Source organism: Diadema antillarum, unplaced genomic scaffold (genome assembly GCF_040938485.1).
Source record: "Diadema antillarum isolate AM-2024a unplaced genomic scaffold, OU_Dant_1.0 scf00000025, whole genome shotgun sequence".
Lineage (NCBI taxonomy): Eukaryota > Metazoa > Echinodermata > Echinoidea > Diadematoida > Diadematidae > Diadema > Diadema antillarum.
Genome location: NW_027270914.1, coordinates 3,017,356 through 3,040,966, shown reverse-complemented (window position 1 = coordinate 3,040,966; position 23,611 = coordinate 3,017,356). Strand labels below are relative to the sequence as shown.

Genomic DNA, 23,611 nt, shown 5'->3' with positions numbered 1-23,611 from the left:
TGACAGTGGGTGAAATGGCCTTCGGCACCATCAGCTTATAAACTGCAGTACCCGACATGCGGATGTATTACCTTCAGTGCCTTGAAGCTGTCCGTTTTCTCCTCAGGCAAGGTTGTGCAAGACAGAACCACCTTTACGTTGGGAGGAAGGTTGCTAGGCAACCAGGTCATTGACCTCGCCTTGTGGTCGTTGCTGAGCTTGTCAGGACCGTCGATGTAGATGACCAGTGGCCGGTCTTCCGTAGCCACGGAGATACGACCCTCTAGGTCATTGATCAGAGCGTGGTAATCCTGCGAGAAATGAAATCGTGGGTGTGGACATAATAGATATGAAAGCATCAAAACCATTTCGTTACAAAAACAAGAAATCTACTCAACTTTGAACAACACCACCACATCTTCAAAACTGCTAAGAAAAAGTCATCGTTTTGACCATGTCAAATATATTCATATTGTTTGGGCAGAATGTCACCGTTATTATGATTCTTGAAACACATACTTTCTGTGGCGTGCTATGCAAACCACTCAAGAACAACACTTTTCATCTTCAGTTCTTATCTTTCAGAACTTTCTTCCATATAATCTTTTTTTAATCTTTCTATCTTTCCCTGCGTTTCTCTTTCTCCATCTCTATCCCCTCATGCTTAATGTCCAACATCATATTACTAAATAATATTTGAAGCAGAAAATTAGATTTTTTTTTTCTGTTTTTATTACTAAAATCTAAAACCCATGCATTGACCTGAAATGCATGCTCACAAACCGTGAAAAGGGATTACCTCTGGTACAGTGGCGAGGTCCATACTGTACGTGTGACCGATCTGCTGACACACGCTTTGAAGTAGCGCGCGCACGTTCTCCGAATCCGCAGTCAATCCGACAAACCGTACTACTGTTGCGACGTCCCCACTGCCACACAACACATGAAAAAGAAAGTTAGTAGAGGTAGTGTAAATAGCCTAGGTGTAGATTAAAACCCAAATAGCGATAAACATGTGTGGTGAGCAAAGGTTATGTAATTTTAGATGAAAATGATGATAATAATGTTTATATCAAATAGAATTTCGATGTGAGAATAAAAATTATAATAATGACGTGATGGATCCTGACAGTTCTTGAAATGAGGTGGCTTGTGGAAAACAGAAAATCGTAATGCTTGTTTCTCATATTTTAGTAAAGAAAATGAAGCAAGTGGAGAATCATCACATACTGAAATATTTGCATGGTCTTTAAATATTATTGCTGTTCTTTTTGTTCGTTTGTTTGCTTGCGTGTTCGTCTGTTTTGTTTTAGAATGGACGTACATGTGATATCAAGACGCAACATTTGAGGAGATACACTCATTCTACTATGGCATGACTTGGTCAATATAATTATTCTCATTATTATTACATAGCACGGTAGTTAATGCACGTAATAGTTACAGGATGCTCCTATGAATGAAATTAATGTTCGTCCCTTGCTACACCCTTTTGCCTTAACGAAGGAGTAATGAATGTTGTATGGAGTCGTATCTCCAAACCTTTTGAACCACGCCCCGGTGAGTTGACATGCTTTAGCGAGGAGTGCCGTCTTGCCATACCCGGGCAGCCCGCAGACCACCAGTGGCTGATTGCTGCTTCCCGCTAGGTAGTCCTTGATGTGCTGAAGGCATTCCTTTCGGCCGTAGAATGTACTCGCCCTGCAAAGTGACAGCAACACACATGAATATCAAGTACTAACCTGGGGTCCTTTCCATGAAGTCATCACATAAAAATCTTAACATTAAGTCTCAGAATGACCAAGGCAGCTCATAATGTAGCTATGTAGAGAAGTAAAATCCATTTCATAAAGTGTCTCATAAGACTTTCATGTAACGGATCCCTGGCTAAATCAATATTTTGGAAGACTGGCGTGTTTGTTTTGCTTCTCTACCATGCATATATGCATGTACACGTGTATATAGTTGTTGAAAACGAATAACATAATGAATCAATTATCATGTTTATCTTATTGTCATATCCATAGGGCCTATTACAAATATACTATACGCAGTCAACCTTGGATAAGTCGTAGCCAAAGGAACTGGACAAATCTTTCGATTTATGTGAATGTCGACTTAGACAATAGAATAAACGCATGTTTCAAATTCATGAAATTCTACCGTCGAGATAAAAAAAAATCATAAAAAACACGTTTTATATTCATTTACCTTTAACTTAGCCAATTTTTCGACTTGTGCAAGATTCACTTATCTTCTTAGAACTCTATTATGTGAAGTTTACTGATCGATCGTCCAGTGTTACTACAATTCTAATATGTCATCCTTACTTCTCCTGTACGAAGTTGACGTGCTGCGCTACCTCCTCGTAGAGTTTGTAGGACGTCGCGGCAGTGACGGCGACGTGGTCGACCATGGCTCGCTCAAGTCGCGTCTTCATCGCCTCGTAGAAGTCGTTGGCCAGGCCGTCCAGGTAGTGGGCGTGGCTTCGGTCGGCCTGCGGGCTGATACCGTCCTTGTGCCATCGGACGCTGTACTCGCGCACGTTGTTGGAGCCAATCTGTAACCAACACAAAACCAAATCGAGAGTGTACAAGACAAGGCACTGACTTTTCCTTCGGTGGCCCAATACGGCCACTAAAACATATTTTCTTTTCAAAGGCAGTGCTACGGCTAATGTCGAGCCTGGATAATATTTCTTACAGTAACCCTTGCAAAAGCCGAATTTAGCCTGAGTCGATGTTCTTTAGCATTCTCTTCGTCATTACTTTGTAGTTTCCATCACTTGTAAATTTCTCTTTAATCGAAGCTGTTTTTATTCAGTCCCGAGATATTTGACTTCAATATGCCAGGATAAATGTATATAAGGCCATAGGATGTATGTATTATGGGGGTATAAATGTCTACCTCATGTCATTTTAGCGGAGGGTATCACTAAACTCCTTCCCCTCCTCAATGGGGGGGGGGGGGATCAGACTCACGTTTGAATAAAGAGCGTCCCCATCAATTACACATTAAAAAAAAAAACAATTACTTCGGTTACGCTGACAAAGCGAAAATACATTCCACATTATAGCAAGAGAATTTCCTTATAACCACCCCCCCCCCCACACACACACACACACGTACGCGGGCACACATACCAAACAAAAACACAACTTGTGGCCGACTTTGTATCGAATGTTCATCCGGAACACAATTTGTATGGTCGTGTTTAAACTCTCCGGCAGAGATAGAGGAATCAAAGGATGGTATTGATGATGTAATAGGGTTAATTCCAAACATGAATATCACACATTTACTAATTTTCTCGTTCCTGAGAGCATCCCACTCACAATCACTTTAGATCGTTCGTGTTTTTATTTTTTTTCTTTTGTTTTGTTTTGCTGGGTTTTGTTTTGTTTTTGTTTTTGTTTTTGTTTTTGTTTTTGTTTTTGTTTTTGTTTTTGTTTTTGCTTTTGTTTTTGTTTTTTGGATTCTTTCCTTCCTTGACGTCAAAACAGTTACATAGCCTTACATTCTGGGGGACCCGGGTGTTCCGGAGATCCTCGACCCTCTCAAACTTGGCCACATCCAGCTCGGGCTTGAGATTGTGCATGTCGATGTAGTCCTTGGCGGAGAAATCCTGCAGGTTCTTTCGCAGGTCCTTGACTTGGCGTACGAAGCATGCCACTCGTCCCCGTTGGCTGGGGCTGGCCGAAAACACGGCCTGGTCCAGCTCACGCTCCGTCACTGTATCATTGGACAAGGGCCGGGTGATGAAGGATCCAACATTTGCATGAAGATACATCAATGATACTGAATGATACTATATTTACACATGGTTTTAATAACAGAAAGTACAATGCAAGAGTATTTATATTGTAAAATTAGGTCAGCTAGCCTTTCACATTGAGTCACATAGTTTGTTATATAACCTCCCCTACACTACCCCCCCCCCCCCCCCCCCACATCGGACCACTCTCCTTCTTATTAACGAGCTTTAGATCTGCGACGCGAAAGCTAAAGACGACGCTATATAATTAGGCCCCCAAATGGTGTTCTGAACATGTGCGAGGCAGCTGTTTCCATTATCCAACATGGGAGGCTACGTCGTCTTAGCGTTCGCGTCGCAGATCTAAATCTCGCTATCCCACGGGCTGGAAAATTTTGGTGTGTTTCCTCACAATACAGGAGATCCCCTTTTAACGAATTCCTCGGGACCGGCAGTTTTCTTTCGTTATACAGTGTATCGAAATTTCGCTATAGCCGAACAGTAAGGTACATGACGACATGCTGACGATAATTTTGGGACCTGAATTGTTTCTTCGTTGGAACGAATATTTTGTTTTAACCGCATTCGCTATAACAGAGTGCACTGTATCTCCTTAATTGTTTTCTTACCTGTCTGGAGGTAACCCTCTGCACGTTTCTTGTCCGACACGCTCTTCTCAGCGTACTTGGCCATGCACCTGACGAGGCGCTTGTACATGATGATCCACTGGTTCTTCGCCCGTAATCGCCTCTGCTTGTCGTTGCTCAGTATCTCACGGAACTGGGAGCTGTGAAAGGGATGACGTCATCACAAGTTGACGCATATGTAGGGAGAAAAAAAAATGCAATTTTCTTCTTCTGTATTTTTGCATCACCTCAGTCATCAGCTGTAGTAAAGCTTTAACAATGATGAATGAAATGATGAATATGACGGATGACGAATTGAGAGTAGCCAAACTGACATATTGTATTACTGAATGAAACAAAGATTTTCTACTTCCACGGATAGGCCTATATCAGCATGAAAGCTTTTAAATAACACGTCGGATTGTGTACAATTATATATAAACTAACGGGCGGATTTAACATGAGGCAATGAGAGCACCCATCTCATCTACGCCCAACTTTGCATTGTCATTATATGCACTGCTTTGCCGCACCATTCATCCTCTCACGAAGCTCTCAAAATCCCTTAGTAGACCTAAATGGGTACTGCATTGTGACATAATCATCACCAGTCCTAGATGATTGCCATCGCTCAACGAGAAGAAGAATTATGATTATCATCGTCATTCTTTCATAAAACTCGACATTTTGGTGACTGCACATTCTGCGGCCAATTTCAATGTTTTCCGATCCGTTGTTTGTGACTCTATGAATATACACTACCGCAAAAAAAAGCCTTTAACATAACATTTACCTAAAATAAGTAACGACTTGAATTTGTGAAAGTGTGCTGTGTGCGACTGGATGTTTATCATCAATATAATTACTGTTGTCTTCAATGACCAAATACTTCGCACACACGCTCGTTATCCCGGCATCACATCACTATCAACAGGCAGACAAGCAGCCTCCTATGGGGATATCAGGAGGCTCCATTTCTTGTTACCTGATTGGCTGAAGAACGTACACTGGCGGCTCGCTGTTGTCATCCCGTCTGTACCACGTCTTCAGCGCGTTGATGTCGGCGTCAAACTCCTTCTCCGTGGCGCCTTTCTCGCCATCATCCAGCCCGTCGGTAGCCGGAGACTTGTCTGATTCACTGTAAGACAGCAGGTGGGCAAATAACATAAATTATGTTTTATGGATAGAGACAATATTCTTCTTTGTTGTCGCCTTGTTGTTTTCATTCCGAATGACGAAAGGTACATCACTGTGCTTCATCTTGATTCCACATTGTGTTCGTGTTGTTGCAGTTGTTGTTATTGTTCTTGTTGCACCGTCACAGCAGCTGAAGGACTATTTTCCTTTGTTGGTCAATATTTGCACGATATTGACTGAGTTTGGAGGGGACATCGAAATTCATTAGATCGATGATAACCATGATAGTGGATATATTCCATTGCCCAAGCAAGGAATGTTACATTGCTTCAGTTGGTGATGACATTATCTAATGTCCTCGGGAAGACAGTATGATTTTTATATTTTGATGTCCACATACAAAAATACCAGCCATGCAGTAAATCTAGTAATTACTAAAACACAAAACAAAACAAAATAAAAACATTGAATGACGAGAGATATCACATCAAAAAGGCATGTCATGAGTAGAAAGTGGAACATCCCTTGCAAACGAACAAACACACACAAAGGAAACCTTTTGACTGGAAGAAGGCGTTTATGACTCACTGTTTGAGATTCTCATATCAACGTGTTTCCGACGATAAAGTGTATCGTTTGTACACAGGCAATTGTGACAATTTGATAATAATGATATGAGATATCATTAAACGAGAAAACAACAATTAAGAAAACTCGATATCTTAGTCGTTCAATTATATCAAGAACTATCCGTTTCACCCTTGCTTTCCTTTTCGAGGAAGCCTGATTCGTCATACGTTTTGTACAGGCTAGTTTCCTTATCTACAAGCTCAGGTGTCATAAACTTCTGAGATTCATAACGGCACTGCACGCTTGACCCTCACAAAGTCTGCTTCAGGAATGCAACCTAATTTTTCCGGTGATAAAGGGCATCCAACAAAATACCATACAAGCCCAAGAAACATTCGTTTCAATATATACGAATAAAAAAAGTAAAGTTTTGGAACCCCACTAACTCATCCTTCCATCCACATTATGCGTGCACACACGCACACACACACACACACACACACACAAATCAGTGCCGTGTATAAAGAGAGTCAGGGGGCATTTCATGAAGGAACTTGTCGGATAAAATATCTGACAAGTCAATTATATCCGACAAGTTTTGAGAAATTCTTTAGTCTGATTGGCTGATTTCTCTGAACTTGTCGGATATAATTGACTTGTCGGACATTTTATCCGACAAGTTCCTTCATGAAACGCCCCCCTGGCCAACTGCTAAATTGGACGCCACGTTGTTACGCAGCGTATTACACGTTACAGGGTTAGCGTGTACGCTAGCGAGTACGCTCAAACGTAACAATGAAAGCAAGCCAAATAAGGGCTGGTGAACAATGGGCGCACTTTGGTGACGACATGGCTCCACGAAGATCACGGGACCAGCTTTGACCAATCATAGGCTTTAAAACGCAAAACCGAGAACCGAGTTGGCCAGACTCTCTTCATATACGGCATTGACACAAATGAATGCTCTACTACTACAAAAAATAATTCCAGGAAAGAAAACTTTGAGGGGATAGATAGAGTTCATCTAAATATTGTTAGTCCGTTCACAGGCCCATGATCAGTGATGGTAGAAGTATACCATGAACATCTACTTACCGCCATGAGGCAGTCCGACTACATTCAGTGAAGCATGTTTGGAGAGTGACAGGTATCGAGTGTTAGTGTAATATGGACAGCATTTACATGCAGCTTGACAGAGCATGTAGCAGAAACAATGAAATCTAACCTTCAAAGTCGTTTAATCGAATTATTTTTATTCGATTTTTATTCAATTCTCCAGTCTGCATGAAGCGTTCTCTCTTAGCTTTCAATAATTTTATTATGTTGTGACCATTTCATCTGCATATTTCATAAGGAAAATTAAATTAAGAATACTACATTCGGCTTGCCATACAATTAAAGAAGTGTTCTATTTGTATAATTTCACTTTGGCATCCTGACGTGTAACTATTATCTGAACAGGAATGTTGGCTGCAAACATCTGATTTCAAACATACTACTATAGGATGACATCAAACAAATTGAATACTGCATACTCAAAGATAGCAAGAGGACATATAATTATATGAAAACAAAATATTGTGTTCATTCACGAGACAAGGCAATCAATCTCATTCGTGTTGGAGTGCATCGGCATTCGTGATGTGTTTACGTCATTCAACATACAGAGTAGCCTTTGGTCAATGCGTTCTGAGCTATTAATACTCTTCAATAAAGAACAAACGTCGGAGCGTGAGACTCCTACAAACTGACATGTGAACGATAAACTAGCAGTGAGATATTTAGAGAAGAGCGAAGCTAGGAACGCCTTGATCCTAGGCTCAATGTGAAAAGCTGATATCATCAAAATATTCCAGCCCGCAATCATTAATCGTTCGTGATTTCACTTAATCAAATCATATTAATGTCTGGAAGAGCGTCGAGCCTTACTACATCGGTAGGTGACTTTTACTGTTCATTACACAGAGAATCCAACCCTTGATGGTAAAAAAAAATGTTCGTATTGGCCTAGATATCTTTAATCCCTGTATCAAAAACTTAAATATCCATTAGAATATCGAATCCATTTTAGAAATGTCGACATTTTCATACGTAGGGAATCATTGGTTTACAAAAAATTCAAAGTCTGATAGTTTTAGTGTCAGACTTTGTAGTTATCTTCAACAAAATGCATTAATTACCGTCTATCCAGCCCGCCAAATACCTTCATTGTTAGCATCATGCGATTCACACCTGACAGAAAAGAACGCTTGGTCCTTATTGGTGCAGAGAGAGAAACGTCATAGGAATATTAATGGAGGAACAAAAGGTCATAATTAATATTTAGAAGAAAAATACAGAAGACTCGTTGAAACAGGGCATTGAAGAAATGCAGAAATTCGAAATAAAATCAGACATTTAAATACACTCAAACATGTTCTGTTATCAACATTGCACTCTGACTTGACAAGAAATCACGCATTTGTCAACTACACGGAAGTGTTAAATCACAAACAAACAATTTTTGTACATTAACTTACAAGGAGGGTTTAGGTACGAAATGCAACATACACAGTTTCAATATACAATGTACGTGTCGATGTTAGTTTCGTTTCTCTTTCTTTGTCATTCTCTTTCGTTCCTATACGGTTTTTTTTTGTCTACTTCCAATACGGGACATCTCTCTCTCTCTCTCTCTCTCTATCTATCTATCTATCTTCTTTTGAATTTCTAAGTAATATATTCATAATTTACTTTGTGAATGAATAATGAGTTAATGAAAGAGGCTACAACGCAATGGCAAATAATTACGGTGTTGTAAATTGAATGCTGAATCTGTGGTCACGGCAGGGTCTATTCCGTTTCCAAGCTCCATGGAAGAAAGAATAAATAAATGTAATACGGTGCATCTTATGTTGAAACTTTATTGATTTGGAGTCTGGTGTTACTCAGTCAACGCGCACCAATGTTCACGGCGTGCGTAAGTAATTCGTCATCAGGTAAGGCATTTGTTAATGTTATTCAGGCGTTGCAAAACAAAAACAACAACAACTTAACAATTCAAGTTAGATGGCACAAAATTATAAAAGTATTATTTCACGATTAAAATGTGCAACACTTCATACATTATGAAACAAAAAGTCACGACTAGTTATTAGTATCTTGAATAACGAACGCTCAACGAATATCAGCATTGAATCTAAGTAACAGAATACAGAAGTGTAACTAAACCACGCTTGATTTAACAACTTTTTAGTACATCAGATAGTATGATGTGTCGTTAAATGTAAAGAATTTATCATGATTGTGCAGTTCATTCGGTTTTCTTTGATACAATTCTCTAACGTGCGATGATAAAACAAATGCGAGTTAACTTTGAATGTGAACCAAAAGAATGGAAAAGGTTTTGTCAAAATCGGACCTGAACAAGGAACACATAACATTCAAGAAGTTTATAATTCAATCTCCAATTTTGATGGAACTTTTTCTATCCTGACTTTAATTTACATATCAAACTACGCTGTTAGAATTTGCACTTATAAAAAGGAAACACCTTCACAATTCCTCACATTCTACATGATGAGATTTGATTGGTCCTTGTCATAGGTTCAAAGTCCATGTAAACATATTAAAATTCTCACTAGCAATAACTTAGAGTTTGCATCTTTGTGTATACTTTTAAATGAATGCGGATCATTCCCGTAAAATGCATTTACAACGTTTAAGGCGGAATCATCAGCAACACCATAGCAAATCAATGCAAACACAATCGTCAAAAACAAACAACATAAATGACTGTATAAAGAAGAGCTTGCAGGAAATAATGTGTCAGAAAAACACACACTCAGTCTCACCCCATTTAAAGATACAAGATATAAAGGTGAAGTTTGGTACAATTATGCTTTCACTTTTCCAGATATGTCATTCAATATTTGAACATTCAAGATTGTAAAAGTTTCAATGTATGGCGACATTTTATTAAAGGTAAATTAGCCTTGTTCCTGCTTTCCATATTTCTATGGTTTTACTGACCAGTATTATTCCAAAAAAAATTATTATGATTCATGATTTTTTTTTTTCAGCAGGCATTTCATACCTTGGTACTTGACTCCTCGTCATTCCACTTGATCGACCACTCCTCGTCTCATCCGAGATGCTGCAGACAAGAAAATATGACAGTCTTTGCCTTTGCTTAATTTTCCTTCTTTTTTTTTCTTTTTTTTTTTTGGTAGCTTGCCTGTTTTTTCCTAGGTAATGCACTGCGCGTAGTCATTACATTCACAGATTATTATGTGTTTTATATAATGGTACTTCACTACAAATGTGCTAGCGTCTTGGAAATGATACTAAGTACAGTCCAAACTGGGATAAGTTACACAAACAATTTGTTCGTTTATTTAGGCTCTCGATGACAGCGATAGATTATGAGGATAAAAGAAAGAACCTCGTCGCCTTGATATCACATATTTTACATCAGCTTCACGACTCACTGAGGCGTTTATAATGAAATCCTTCTATAAATATAGGACAACTGTCTATTTCCACTCTAGTACGGCAAGAAAAAAAATACACAGGACTACAAAAAAAAGTTCTACAAGACGAAATAGGGTGACCACTACAGCTTGAAAACAAACAAATAATAGATGTGTCGTTGACATGACCCATTGAATCATCTTTTCTTGTTACATGTTTGTTAGAAGACCCCCTCCCTCCACACAGTCATGGCCGATACAAGTTACATTGTTTTAAAACAACTTGGTTTACGACAGTAGCGTATGAAGTGTACTACTGTTAAAACAAAGTCCTCGCGACCGGCCATTTTCTTTCGTTATATCGAAATCTTATAATAACCGAACACTATAGTGTTATAAACGCACTTACATGATAATCTTGAGACCTGAATTTTCGTTATAGCCGTGTTCATTATAGCGGGAGTGCACTGCATGTTATGTATGCCTTATTCTTTGAACAATTTCGTTATAACCGTGTTCGTTATAACGGGAGGCACTTCTTTGAACAATTCTTCAATCTCATTTTGATGAGGGGAAGCTCGTAACACTGACCTCTGCGTCGGGAAGATTGACGGTCTTCTAGCGGAGAAACAACTTTCCCGCTCCTTCTCAATCGTGGCTACGATGGCCTCGAAATCTTCGACGGGAAACGTGTCCGACAGTGCTTGGAATCCGCTTCTTTGTCCCATCAGGGTCTGGGGAGGATGTTGATAAGAAACTAAATAATGATGGTGGTGATAATGATGACATCACAAAAAGAAAAGAAAAAAACCTACAGAGAATCTTTTCCCTACACGATTGGTTCTTTAACTTCCGCAACCATATTATTACAAAGATTTATTTCGTGGCAAGGCTGAAAAGATCAAGGAATAATCTGGAATAGATCGTTCCTGTCATTTATTACAATTCATGGATGTTTCTTTTCTATTATACAGCCTAGTAACAAAGCATTTCATTCACCTGCTCCCTCCCATTACGTCCCAAAGGCAGGAATTTGCTAGGTCGGGCAAGCCCCCGGCAAGCTTTGTTGTTGTTAAGAGTAATATTTGTGAGCAAAGCGTGCTTAAGAACTGAGTACATTACAGAACCTGTCAATTAAGGGCCCGGTAGCGTGGGGATTCACGGGTGGCCCGATTAATTCGCTGCCTACTGGGGTACATTCGAAAACCACGAATAGCACCGGACAGCGAATGATAATGTGAATCCCAACGTATACGCTCATCGGTGGCTGTCAACTCCAGTGCTGATTTTTCATTTGTGTGTGTACTTGACACATATATCAGTGATAAAGTTGTACACAAGTTTTTTTTTACGGCCCGTAACAAATTGCGTACAACTTTATCACTGATCTCTGTGTCAAGTACACACACACACTTAGATGGGGGTTCTCTGATAATCATATCCAAGTCGGGACAGTCTTCCCATTCAATGGTATCCTGACGTTAATCGGGCTAAGTTTTTGTAACAGTCTTCTATCAGCCATTTCAGAGATCAACATCACGATCTCCTTATATGTCCATTGTCCCCCTTGTACCTACCACGAAGTATGGTCCCTGGGACACCTCCTCGCATTCCCTGAGTTCCCTAAGGCAATTCCCGGCGTAGGAATGGTTATCGGTGGAGAAGTCCCTGATGCCCCAGTTCATGTCGGTCAGCTGAAACTCGAAACCTCGTTCCCGGCAGAACGCCCGCAGTCTAGGGAATGTCTTGGACATTAGTATCGTGCGTTCTGCCTCGAAGTCTACACGTGTAAAGAAAGACAAAGGGAGAGACAGAATGAACGATAAATCGATAGATGGATAGATAAATAGATGGATAGAGACATAGAGACATAAATAAACATTGAGAGATTGAGACATAGACAGAGAAAGAGAGAGAGAAAGATAGATAAAGGGAGGCAGATTATAGAGAGAGAAAAAAGAAAGAGAGATGGAGATTGATGGACAGAAAGAGGAAAGAGAGAAAGGGGGAGCTGTACTGACCCAAACTCACACATTGGTGTATCGGACACCGATGTAACATAATCATTTTACAAAACGGACACATTTTTTATACACGTTTCTTTCAGTCCAAAGAAGTGGGAGGGAGACCACTCCGTTCAGTCTTACCTGTAAACGTGGAGCACACATAAAGCCTGAAGATGTTGGATTCCCATGAGCACTGCACATCTACCCTGCTTTGCAGAACGTTGTCGACGGTGAGTTGGTACTCCAGGGATCTCCTGGGATCTTCGTTGACTGGGAAGGGAGTAGAAACCGGTGAGATCACCTCTTCTTCGTCACTTCCGAATTCAGACGATTCCTGGCTGGTGTGGTCCTGGTGTCCCAACTGGGTGACGTTCGCCGAGAGAGTCGGGTGCCTCCTGCCGTCTCCCGTCAGGGACGGAAGTTTCAGATCCTTCTGCGGGGAAGGCGGCGTGGGTTTCGGACTTCCGACCACCGGGCCAGCCTGCGGCAATTGAGGTAGATGATCTTGGCGAGAGTCGGTCTCGCCTTTGGCGCTGGTCGACACAGAGTTCGACGATCGACTGGCATTTCTCTCCGGTTTCGGACCTTCCGGTGGGCGAGGGGCTTTCATTGGGGAGAGTGTCCCAAAAGGACTTCCTCGGCTCCCTTCAGATTTTCCTGAGGAGTTCCTGGATTCCTTGGAAGACACACTGTCCGACTTTCCCGTCAGGGACTGCACTTCCAGCAGCTCCGGTTTCTCCACATCCCCATCACCTTCGTCCCTAATGCGAGCCATGCTCTCCAATTTCTGGAAGAGTTCCTGCTCTTCCCCGGCGCCGGCTGTCCTGACAATCACCGGAGCGAGACGCTGGCCTAGGGTTACAGCAGCGGAAAGGCGGAATCCATCCCCATCCTCGAACCCTTCCGGATTAACTTGTGAGCCGTTTGGTTCTGTTGTCGCTGCTTCGTGACCGGACGATACCCGGGTGCTTGTCGGAGTTGGTGAGAAAGTAAATGCCCCTGGGTAGAGCCCGTCTAGGATGTGGCCCTCGCGGCTTACACGGCCACCGATCTCATTATACTTGCTGAAGATATCTACCGGACCTGGGGTCTGAAATTAAGTATTTATAATTTTATGTCTCAATCTCTTCAATCTACTTTCAATCAAAATTGAGTAACTCGTAATGCTGTACTGCAAATAAGGTAATCTATAAATCAGAACTAATAATATGTCTAATCAAGCACAGCTTGTAGCAGGGTGTAGGTTTGGGACGTTTACAAACATAAGCAGTCAAAAGAAAAATTACGAACATTAATCGAAAATAGATTGATATACATGTATATAGAGTGATAAACCGGCAAAGTTATTCAACTATTACAATATTACCTTTGGCCGAATCTTGAAAGGCTGTTCCTCACTGTTATTGCTGTCACCCAAGTCGTCCTCCAGCCACATCGCCCCTCTTTCTCGGAACCGTTTCTGGGAGACACCATGAAATTATTCAAAGATAATTTTTACAACATACCACAGCATTCATGTTGTGTTCACAAAGAAGAGTTCAAAGCTTTGCCAACTTTTCTGTAGTGCTCCTGCAATATAACTGGTCAATAATCGCTTCATCGAACAATAACAAATCATTACAAATGGACCAGCTCCTTCTCTAGAATGGAAAATGACGGAGCATGACATCTGACCCAGTGCTAAATGGCACCACGTGTGTCATTTAATGCGACATGAATTCCTGAAATCATCTTAGAGGCAACATCTAATTACAGTTTGCATATCAGGGCCCTGTTTCATAAAGCTGTTTGTAAAGTTACGCGTGACTTTACGAACGAATGGAATATAGAGTGCCAATATATGTGCCGATTTTTTTTCTTTACGTTTCAATGAAGTACGACTGTATGTCAAAATTTCATATACATTGGGACAAAAATACGCTTTCAACTAAAAGCGTGTGTAAACACATGTAACTGTGTGTAAACACATGAGAATAATCATTATCATAATTATGCAAATTTTATTTTTAGCTACATGTACTGACATTAACAATGATTAGGAAACCCGATTGGCTTGCCATATTTAAGTCGTTCGTAAAGTCGTGAGTAACCTTCCGAACAATTTATGAAACAGGGCCCTGGTGAAATAAACCCATACCATGGAAGCTGCTTCACATCGGTTCCACGGGTAAAAATTCGGTACACTCACCCTAAGATAAGAGACTATCCTCCTGTTGTTATTCAAGCTCATCTTTCTGAGATTCTTCCTCCTCGAATAACGCTGCTCCGGAAACTGAAAGTAAGCCATAATATCAGATATATATTACAGTTCAGATTGATAGTTTTAAAGTACCCAGTATTGCTTTATAGGTAACACAATCATTTGCAAAGAACTTGTCTGCATCGCTTAATAATTGCGTAAGAAAAAACTTCAGTTGATTAACCTTTATCTTCAATGAAATCTTCTTGAACAATGTTCGTGGAGAATTTGCTTCCGTCTCTTTTCCCTTTCAAAAATGTTCCATTTCATGTCGTGCCATTCCAACACCAAAATTTGCTTCAGCAAAATAACCATGGAACACTATTATGACAAAATATTATGATACCATGATATCACACAACGCCCCAGAGGTCATCCATCAAGCCGGGCCGTCTGTGCTCACACTGTGGAAACAGGCGAGCTGAAGCACCGAGTAGGCCTATTACGCAGTACCGGTATCGCTCCTGACTCCTGACTCCCGACTCCTAACCCTTGACTTTTGACTCTTGGCTCCTGATTCATAACTCTTGACTCCTGACTACTGACTCTTGACTACTGACTCTTGACTATTGACTGCTGACTCCCGACACTTGATTCCGAATTCCTGACTCTAGTCAGGTTTCCTCCAAATAATTGTACGTTAAACATTTTTGTGGTGCCATTTCTGCACATCTTTTTTTATTCGGAGGTTTGTGTTTTCTCAAAATCATAAAGAGCAGAGTTATACTGCAACTTATAGCAATTATTTACTTTTAATGGGCGACCTTTGATGTGATTTCACATTATTTTGTTGGCACTTCCTCACGGGCTTCTAAAGACGATACACGTTTTATATTCTACATCTAGAAATCTGAATAGAGTGAATATCGAATTTCTGTTATCCAGATTGTAACAACATAACAGGTACGACTTACGCTAACAACGTCGGGACCGGCGTACGAGGCAGATATGAACTTTGGCCTTTGATCCTCAAGCTTGACCTCCATGACGGAATCGACTGACGAACCTATGGCGTCACTCTGTGGAAAAAAAAAGTCAACAGTCATTGTCAACGTGTATGTCTGTGGCAGATCAAATACTTCAGGAGTTATGTCTCAGTGGTCTTCCGCAGTTGACACAAGTACTAAATCTTTTCGTATCAGTGTTTCAAAGTACTCTTATTCGCCAAATATTTCACGACGTTTTTACTTTAAAAGCACAAAAATGTTAACTTTGATCCCGACTTGAACGTGACGTACACGCATACATTTCTCTGTTCACTACTGTACTCCACAATCGCGAATTTATCCACTCGCATAATCACTATAACTATTATCATCTTATCAATTATCATCATAACAGTACATCATGCAATGCGCTTTGTTTACTGCTATCATTATCATACCTCACATTCAATAAGAAGTGTACTTATCATAATTGATATCTAATACTACTACAACTGCTACTGCTACTTACTACATTCTTATTGTTAATACAATTTTAATATCACCAACATTATCGGCATCTTTTGTAAGGCCATTTTCGTCCAGGGTTGCGTCTTCAATGCCATGATTTTAAAGTGATGTTGTAAAGAAACAAGAGACCCGCGGGTCACGCGCTCACCTGAGTATCGCAATTTCACCTTCCATGCATTCTTGCACACTCTTACCTGAGAACATTGGAAACTTTAGGTCTGCATATGGATCCCTCCCCCCCCCCTCAACTCGGGGGGGGGGGGGGGCAGGCAGTCCTGGATCTGAATCTGCAATTAACAAACTTGGAACTAAAGTCATCAATGTACAAACTCATGGTATTAACTTTGCTTTATCATTTCTGGTTCTAGAGCAGAAGATTTTACATATTCCTTAATGTGGGGGGTGGGCCCCCTAGTCCCCCCCCCCCCCCCAAGAGGGACATGGTGCCCATTTGAAGGAATTGAGATTCTATCCCCCTAGGGATGCTACCTGCTAAGTTTGGTCAAAATTCATCTTGAGGTTTTCAAGAAGAAGATGAACATGTACAATTCAGGCTCCATTACAACTGTATTGTAGGACTTCTCCCCAGCCCTCTCCTGGGTCCTAAGGGGGGGGGGGGGCACTCCTGATTCCGCCAACCCCATGAACAAACTTGAAACTACAGTCATCAATGTACTAACTCATAGTATCATCTAAGCCCTATCACTTCTGGTTCTAAAGAAGATTTTTAAAGGTTCCTTAATTTTAGGGGGTTTGGCCCCCTAGGGACCCCCCAGGTGGGCAATGGAGCCCATTTGAACAAATTGAGATCCTATCCCCCTAGGGATGCTACCTACCAAGTTTGGTGAAAATCAGACATGGCGATCTCAAAGTGAAGATGAACATGTACAATTTAGGCCACATTAGGACCCCTCCCCACCCCCTCCCCTGGGTCCCAAGGGGGGCACCCCTGATTCCCCCATGAACAAACTTGAAACTACAGTCATCAATGTACTTACTCAGAGTATCATCTAAGCCCTATCACTTCTTGTTCTGGGCAATTCCACGGTAACTCGCGTTACAAATAATGGGTACATTTTTGGGATAATGTGCCAATATCTTTGTAATTGGTAGGATCTACAAGTTACTTTTTTCATCATGGGTTAAGTAGACATACACCAACTAAATGAATCCCAAAAGAAAAATAAAGGACAAACATGTTGGGATTCTTGAATCATTTAATTTCGGTAACTCGCGTTACACAAAAAGGACATGGTCAATTCTATGAAGACCTATTTTTGGAAAGTCTCCTCATACTAGACAATCTTGATAAAAGTTTTCCTACCTTGAATTGATAGTGGGTTAGGACTCATAAATTAACAATATCAAAGTTGAGTAACAATGACCTGGAAAAATGTAGGGAGCCTTTATGTCGGTAACTCGCGTTACGGTAACTCGCGTTACATTATGTCCACTAACACAGGGTGACACAAATTGATGACATACAATTGTTCTGATGGCACTGAATCTTGTGTTGAATAATCTGAGAGATGCTTATTTGTGTAGATAGTAAAACGAATAAATGTTAAACAAATATTTTACTAATAAACCCAATAGAAGAGTGTGTTTAAGATTAATAAGAGCTTCACTCCTCATAGAGACCTTGAATATGTTTGAATATATACTAGATGATATAGGTGTATTATTACATTGTAAGTTTCAGAGTGTAAAGATGAAAAATGTTGAAAGTCTTTTTAAAACAAAACATAAAAGTATCAAACCCTATATACAAGTTTACGAAACAGCTTACAATCTTTCAAAAATTCAAATCCTATCTTTGTGAGGAGTGAAAACTAGTGCATTTCTTTGCAACTGATTGACAAAAAGACCAGTTCGTAATTCCACTTTGTGCATGAACAAAAAAAGATCATTTGTACCAACAGGCATTTTGGTTTGTAAATTCACTGACATAAGCATCTGTGATGTGATGATTATTCATGCGATCCTTATCTAAATGATGCTTGCCAGCACATCCACCTGACAGCAAGAATGGTATTTTGCAATATAAACGGAAATAAGCTGTTACTGCATTCAATACAAAACAATGAAATGGATGTCTGCTAAATTATAAACTGATGGGAGTATTCTGATCCCCTGATCTAAATGCAAGTTCATTCTTTTTTGAACAGAAGTTCTATAAATTGTTATGTCATGCAAGCTTATGCATTATGCTGCTTTGAAAACAAGTGAAGTGCCGAACCAACTGAGAAAAAAGAAAGGTCATTTGTACCAATGTGTACATGAGCTACAGTGTATACAAACTGGCTTATTACCCTACATCGACGTAAACAAGCACTGAATTGATCAGTGTTTTAGTAGTAGCCATGATAAAAAAGTCATGGGCGTACATACTCAAGCAGTATCCAAACTTACGACCTCCTGATCACCGGACAGGTGTCATCTCCACTAGACCACCGTGCTTTCGCCCGACAGCAAGTGCTGGTTCTAATCCTTATAACATGCAGTGGGTACTGCGTAATTATTCAAATTTATGAAATTCTTCCGTTGAGATGTTTTCATTGCAACTGATTGACAAATTGCCCTACATCAACGTTAATAAGCTCACTGAATTGATCAGTGTTTTATTAATAGCCATGATAAAAAATCATGGGCATACATACTTGAGCAGGATTCGAACCCACAACCTCCTGATCTCCGGACAGGTGTCATCTTCAGTAGACCACCGAACAAGGATTAGAACCAACACTTGCTGTGCTTTATAGCATTCTGTAATAAAAATTCTGTAATACTGATGCAGGAAATTCAAAAGATAAATCTAATGGTCTCATTCACTGCTGGATACATGTACAGTATGCAGTGAAAGCCAGGCTAGACTCTTCAATGTGGCATGTGATCAGTGGCCTTGATGCTAATCACAGTTTATTAGGCTGCCCTCCTTTGTTTCAGTCCAGCATAGTGTGTATAGCACTGCATTTGATTGTTTTCACCACAATCTAGCTCAATTAAGTGCTAAAATTTGCTTATGTTGGGGGAAACTTGTGTTTATAGTTGGTAACTCGCGTTACATGCCGGTAACTCGCGTTACATGGTAACTCGCGTTACACTTTTCATTGACATTTTTTAATGTGATAACAATGTTTATTCAAGTCAACATCCTGTGTACAGTATCAGGGTGTGATGAATTTAGAAAATTATGATTCCCAACAAATTACCTCCACTGCTTCCTTCAGAATGAAAAATATTTCTTGTTTCGGTAACTCGCGTTACATGGCTCAAGGGCTGAACTTTCATATGTGGTGATTAGAATTTTTTGAAGGTGGCATAAAAATTTCCTCATGGGAGACTGAAGTAGAACCAATTTGCTTCTTTAAAATAAATTAATTGAAGTGCTGGCAGAATTTTTCTATTAAAAAAAAATTATATCAAGTTAAGCATGCATTTTAGCAATTTGGATGACTGAAAAATTGTCTTCAACATTTGTAGCAGTTTCTCGGGAAATATTTGACCGATTGATATAATTCTTTGAGTTTCTTTAACTTCAATATATGGGTAATACATAATGAGTAATTCTTTTGCAATATGATAAAGTTGAAATTTTAGTGCCATGTCCACATTCCCATGGAATTGCCCTTCTAGAGAAGATTTTTAAAGGTTCCTTAAGTTTAGGGGGTTTGGCCCCCTAGGGACCCCCCAGGTGGGCAATGGTGCTCATTTGAACAAATTGAAATCCTATCCCCCTAGGGATGCTACCTACCAAGTTTGGTGAAAATCAGACATGGCGATCTCAAAGTGAAGATGAAAATTTACAATTTAGGCCCCATTAGGACCCCTCCCCACCCCCCTCCCCTGGGTCCCAAGGGGGGCACCCCTGATTCCCCCATGAACAAACTTGAAACTACAGTCATCAATGTACTTACTCAACGTATCAATTAAGCCCTATCACTTCTGGTTCTAGAGAAGAAGATTTTTAAAGATTCCTTAATTTTAGGGTGTTTGGGCCCCCCTGGGGCCCCCCAGGTGGGCCATGGTGCCCATTTGAACAAATTGAGATCCTATCCCCCTAGGGATGCTACCTGCCAAGTTTGGTGAAAATCGGTCATGGGGTTCTCAAGAAGAAGATGAAAATGTAAAAAGTTTACGCACGACGGACGACGCACGACGCACGACGGACGACGCACGACGGACGACGCACGACGCACGACGCACGACGGACGCCGGACGAAGAGCGATCGCAATAGCTCACTTGAGCCTTCGGCTCAGGTGAGCTAAGAACGGTAATCTGTCCAATAACAAAATAATGTTTGCGATGAAGAGGTTTTAAACTACAAACAGCTCCTGTTTCAGATTTGCGTGTAGTAATACGTTGACAACTAAACCACCGTGCTCCAACAAAAAAAAAAAGAAGAAGAGACGTATATCGAGAGAAAAGCACGTCTACAGGAATATTCTTGCTAAAGTAGTGAGAAGGCAAATGGAAATACGCAAGCACTCCAAAAGAACCCCAAATCGTGAATACCCTCGCCTCATGTATACCACCATACACAGTGAACTACCACAAAAAAACAAAAAAAAAACGTGCAAGAAAAGAGTTTGCTCCTACTCGGCAGGGTGTATGTACACACTTGTTAAGTGGACAGTAGTGAAAGGTGCTTTAAGTTCACCTGTAGTTATCTTGCAGAGACAAAAGAGCATGTATACACAAACGCACAGACACACCCATGTCATGATCAAACTGTAACACAAATGTTGAAATGCACACAGTACTTAACCTTATCATTTTTTGCGCAATTTATCGACTTGTTCTCTTTTCAACATTGGATGTAAGCTAAGTGGGCACAGATCAATAGACTCTTCAGGGCAGTGTTTGTATTCTAACAAACCCCATTTCCTTGAGGAGGCACAATTTGTTGTACCCTCAAGAGCGTATCATTAGGGATCACTTCCAAGGTGTGCCCTGTCATCATTTATTGTGTGTAAGATCGTCACAAAAAAAGGGGGACAGAGAAATGCTCAGTATCATCGAAATGATTTTCTTTGTCCTTGAAGGGTAAATCAGGCACGGTTTGGCATCACGGCAATACCAGTCCTGGTTCCCAATGGAGAAAGACCGCACAAGTGGACCAGGTAAAAGATACGTGCAAAATAACAGCAAGATGAATTTCAAAAAAGGGGGGTGAAGAAAAAGCACCTCCAAAAAATCAAACGCAGTGTGCGAAATGTGCAGATTATTAACTTTGTGCAGGTTGTGCAGACAATGCAGATAGGCAATTATTATACCATGAAGCTTTTGTAGCTCCATGGTGGGTGGTAATTGGTGCAATACGTACGCCCCGCTTGGTAGCGTTGGCCCCGAAGGGACTGGCGCGTTTGATGACCAGGTAGTGTGATATCGAGGCACGTCCAGTCCGCTGCTTGGGGGTCTTAATCAACGTGCAGGAGAAAGGACGGAATTGATGTATCAATTAGCATGATTAGCATGCAGACATTGAGCAAATAGAAATACAGACTGGAATGGAGATGAGTTTGGGTCAGGATTTTACAGGCTTCGATTGTCCAAGTAGTAACTTAATGGCCGAACGGTTCACACTTTAGCCAACTCTATGGCGGAGGCATAGATAGTGAAGTAATGATGTAGTTGAACGATGTGCGAAATCTAGGTTGGTATCACATAACATCACTGATGTCAATGATCTTCGTGCTCCCAGGTATAATTCTTCACGTCCCGTTTTAAAAAGCATTGGCTTAATATATCGATAGTGCTTTACAGTGTCTCATGAAGTTATGGTGGAATATATTCCATAAACAGATAAACGAGAAATGTGTTAATGTCTCATGAAATTATGGCGAAATGTAATATATTCAAGAAAGGAAAAATGAAGTAATAAATGACTTTTTTGGGGGGGAAACTTTTGTGTTTGGTAGATCTACGACGTTGATCACTATGACTACAATTGGCTGAAATTAAGTACATAAGAATGTTAAGGCCAAGTAAAAAAAGAAAGCAGTTTCTCGTCCGGGTTTTTTGAGCAAGGCGATGAGGGAGGTCCTTACTATTTGATATCTTACTATTTTTTCGAGGATTGTCAAAATGAAAGTAACCTGTGTTTCTCGTCCGGTAATTCTGAGAAAGGTAACGAGAGAGGGCTTTACTATTTTCTATATCCAATTTATGAAATGAAATATCACTCTGGTAGCTGTGTTATGAGAGACCAGGTCCCAAGTGTATGTCTTGCCAGCACTCTGTGCATTTTCAAACAAATAGATATAAATATGTACCATACTTGAAATGAAACTTCATGCATGCAGAAATACATTTGCTTTTCCTTTCCACTATAACAGATGTCAAGGGAAAATGACCATCTCAATACTGGTATTTAGTGTTGTAATGGCATTTCTGATACCAGTCGGCAGTGTACTTGCAATTCTGATGTATTGTGCTATTAATTGAAACAGGTATAAAACACTCTATCAACAAATGTACGACTGAAATAAATTCCATGATATTCAAAACACTGCTTTATTTATCATTGGTGTTTGTGACTTTTTGTGTCCACACAGCTGCGCTGTAGGCCTATCTGCATCTCTTCACAGTACAATTGTAGCACATTCAATTGGAAACTGGCTGGTACATGGATGTCAAAATGATACTGATATGGCATTATAGCATTAAACATTTAAAGATGTTTCTTCATGTTCTAAAAAGACATTTGATAATCACTCATCATTTGGATGATGAATGATTCAATCACACTACAGGTGATACGACTCACGGCCGTGTCCATGAATTTACATCGTAAAGAAAAGTATCCCGCAGAAATACGAGACAAACCAGAATCCGTGGAAAAGTTATTTATTTTGTAGATACACCCATTTAATAACTCTACATTTGCTGGAAAAGCGCATTCATTTTCTCTTCAAAATAGATGCAATGTTACAGAGCAGAGTGTTTGGGCATCAACACATTCGAATGTGTTCATTCGTGCGTGCAGACAGCTGACAGACCAGGTAAGGGGGGATGGGGACCCTGACAGCTACAGACACGCATACACGACCGGCACGGCCACTGCACTGGCACCGTACCTTCCGACACTGCACACACATGCACTTAGTCACAATGACATGAAAATGTATACATACAAACTCGATACAATCCTCACAAGCATTTGTACAGTACAATTCATCCGCTTAAAATATGAGAAACGGGGAAAAATACGAACAATGCGCGAAATATGCGTGGAATATCAGCGATTGTTCGCAAAAAATGTTGCCGCTATCGCATTCACGACGTACCGAGTGCGCTGTACATCACAGCTCAGGCCCGCGCGCCCATCCAACTATACAGTTCGACTGCTTTGTGGGTCATTCCTTCTTGCCGAGCTCGCAGTGTGAAATGCA

General features: G+C 40.5%; 1 protein-coding gene across 1 annotated transcript in view; it reads right to left on the bottom strand.

Annotated features, from left to right (window-relative positions):
• The window catches only part of LOC139734051 (uncharacterized), a 52,358-nt gene that overhangs the window by 15,867 nt on the left and 12,880 nt on the right, over positions 1-23,611 (bottom strand). The window contains exons 2-17 of the mRNA XM_071644870.1: positions 15,677-15,781; positions 14,712-14,795; positions 13,890-13,982; positions 12,665-13,613; positions 12,095-12,297; positions 11,109-11,251; positions 10,142-10,201; positions 8,247-8,321; positions 7,162-7,179; positions 5,345-5,497; positions 4,363-4,520; positions 3,497-3,711; positions 2,310-2,539; positions 1,522-1,680; positions 779-908; positions 72-290 (exon numbers count right to left, since the gene is read on the bottom strand). Coding sequence (XP_071500971.1) covers positions 72-290; positions 779-908; positions 1,522-1,680; positions 2,310-2,539; positions 3,497-3,711; positions 4,363-4,520; positions 5,345-5,497; positions 7,162-7,179; positions 8,247-8,321; positions 10,142-10,201; positions 11,109-11,251; positions 12,095-12,297; positions 12,665-13,613; positions 13,890-13,982; positions 14,712-14,795; positions 15,677-15,781 — 2,994 coding nt within the window. The remainder of the gene's footprint in view (positions 1-71; positions 291-778; positions 909-1,521; positions 1,681-2,309; positions 2,540-3,496; positions 3,712-4,362; positions 4,521-5,344; positions 5,498-7,161; positions 7,180-8,246; positions 8,322-10,141; positions 10,202-11,108; positions 11,252-12,094; positions 12,298-12,664; positions 13,614-13,889; positions 13,983-14,711; positions 14,796-15,676; positions 15,782-23,611) is intronic.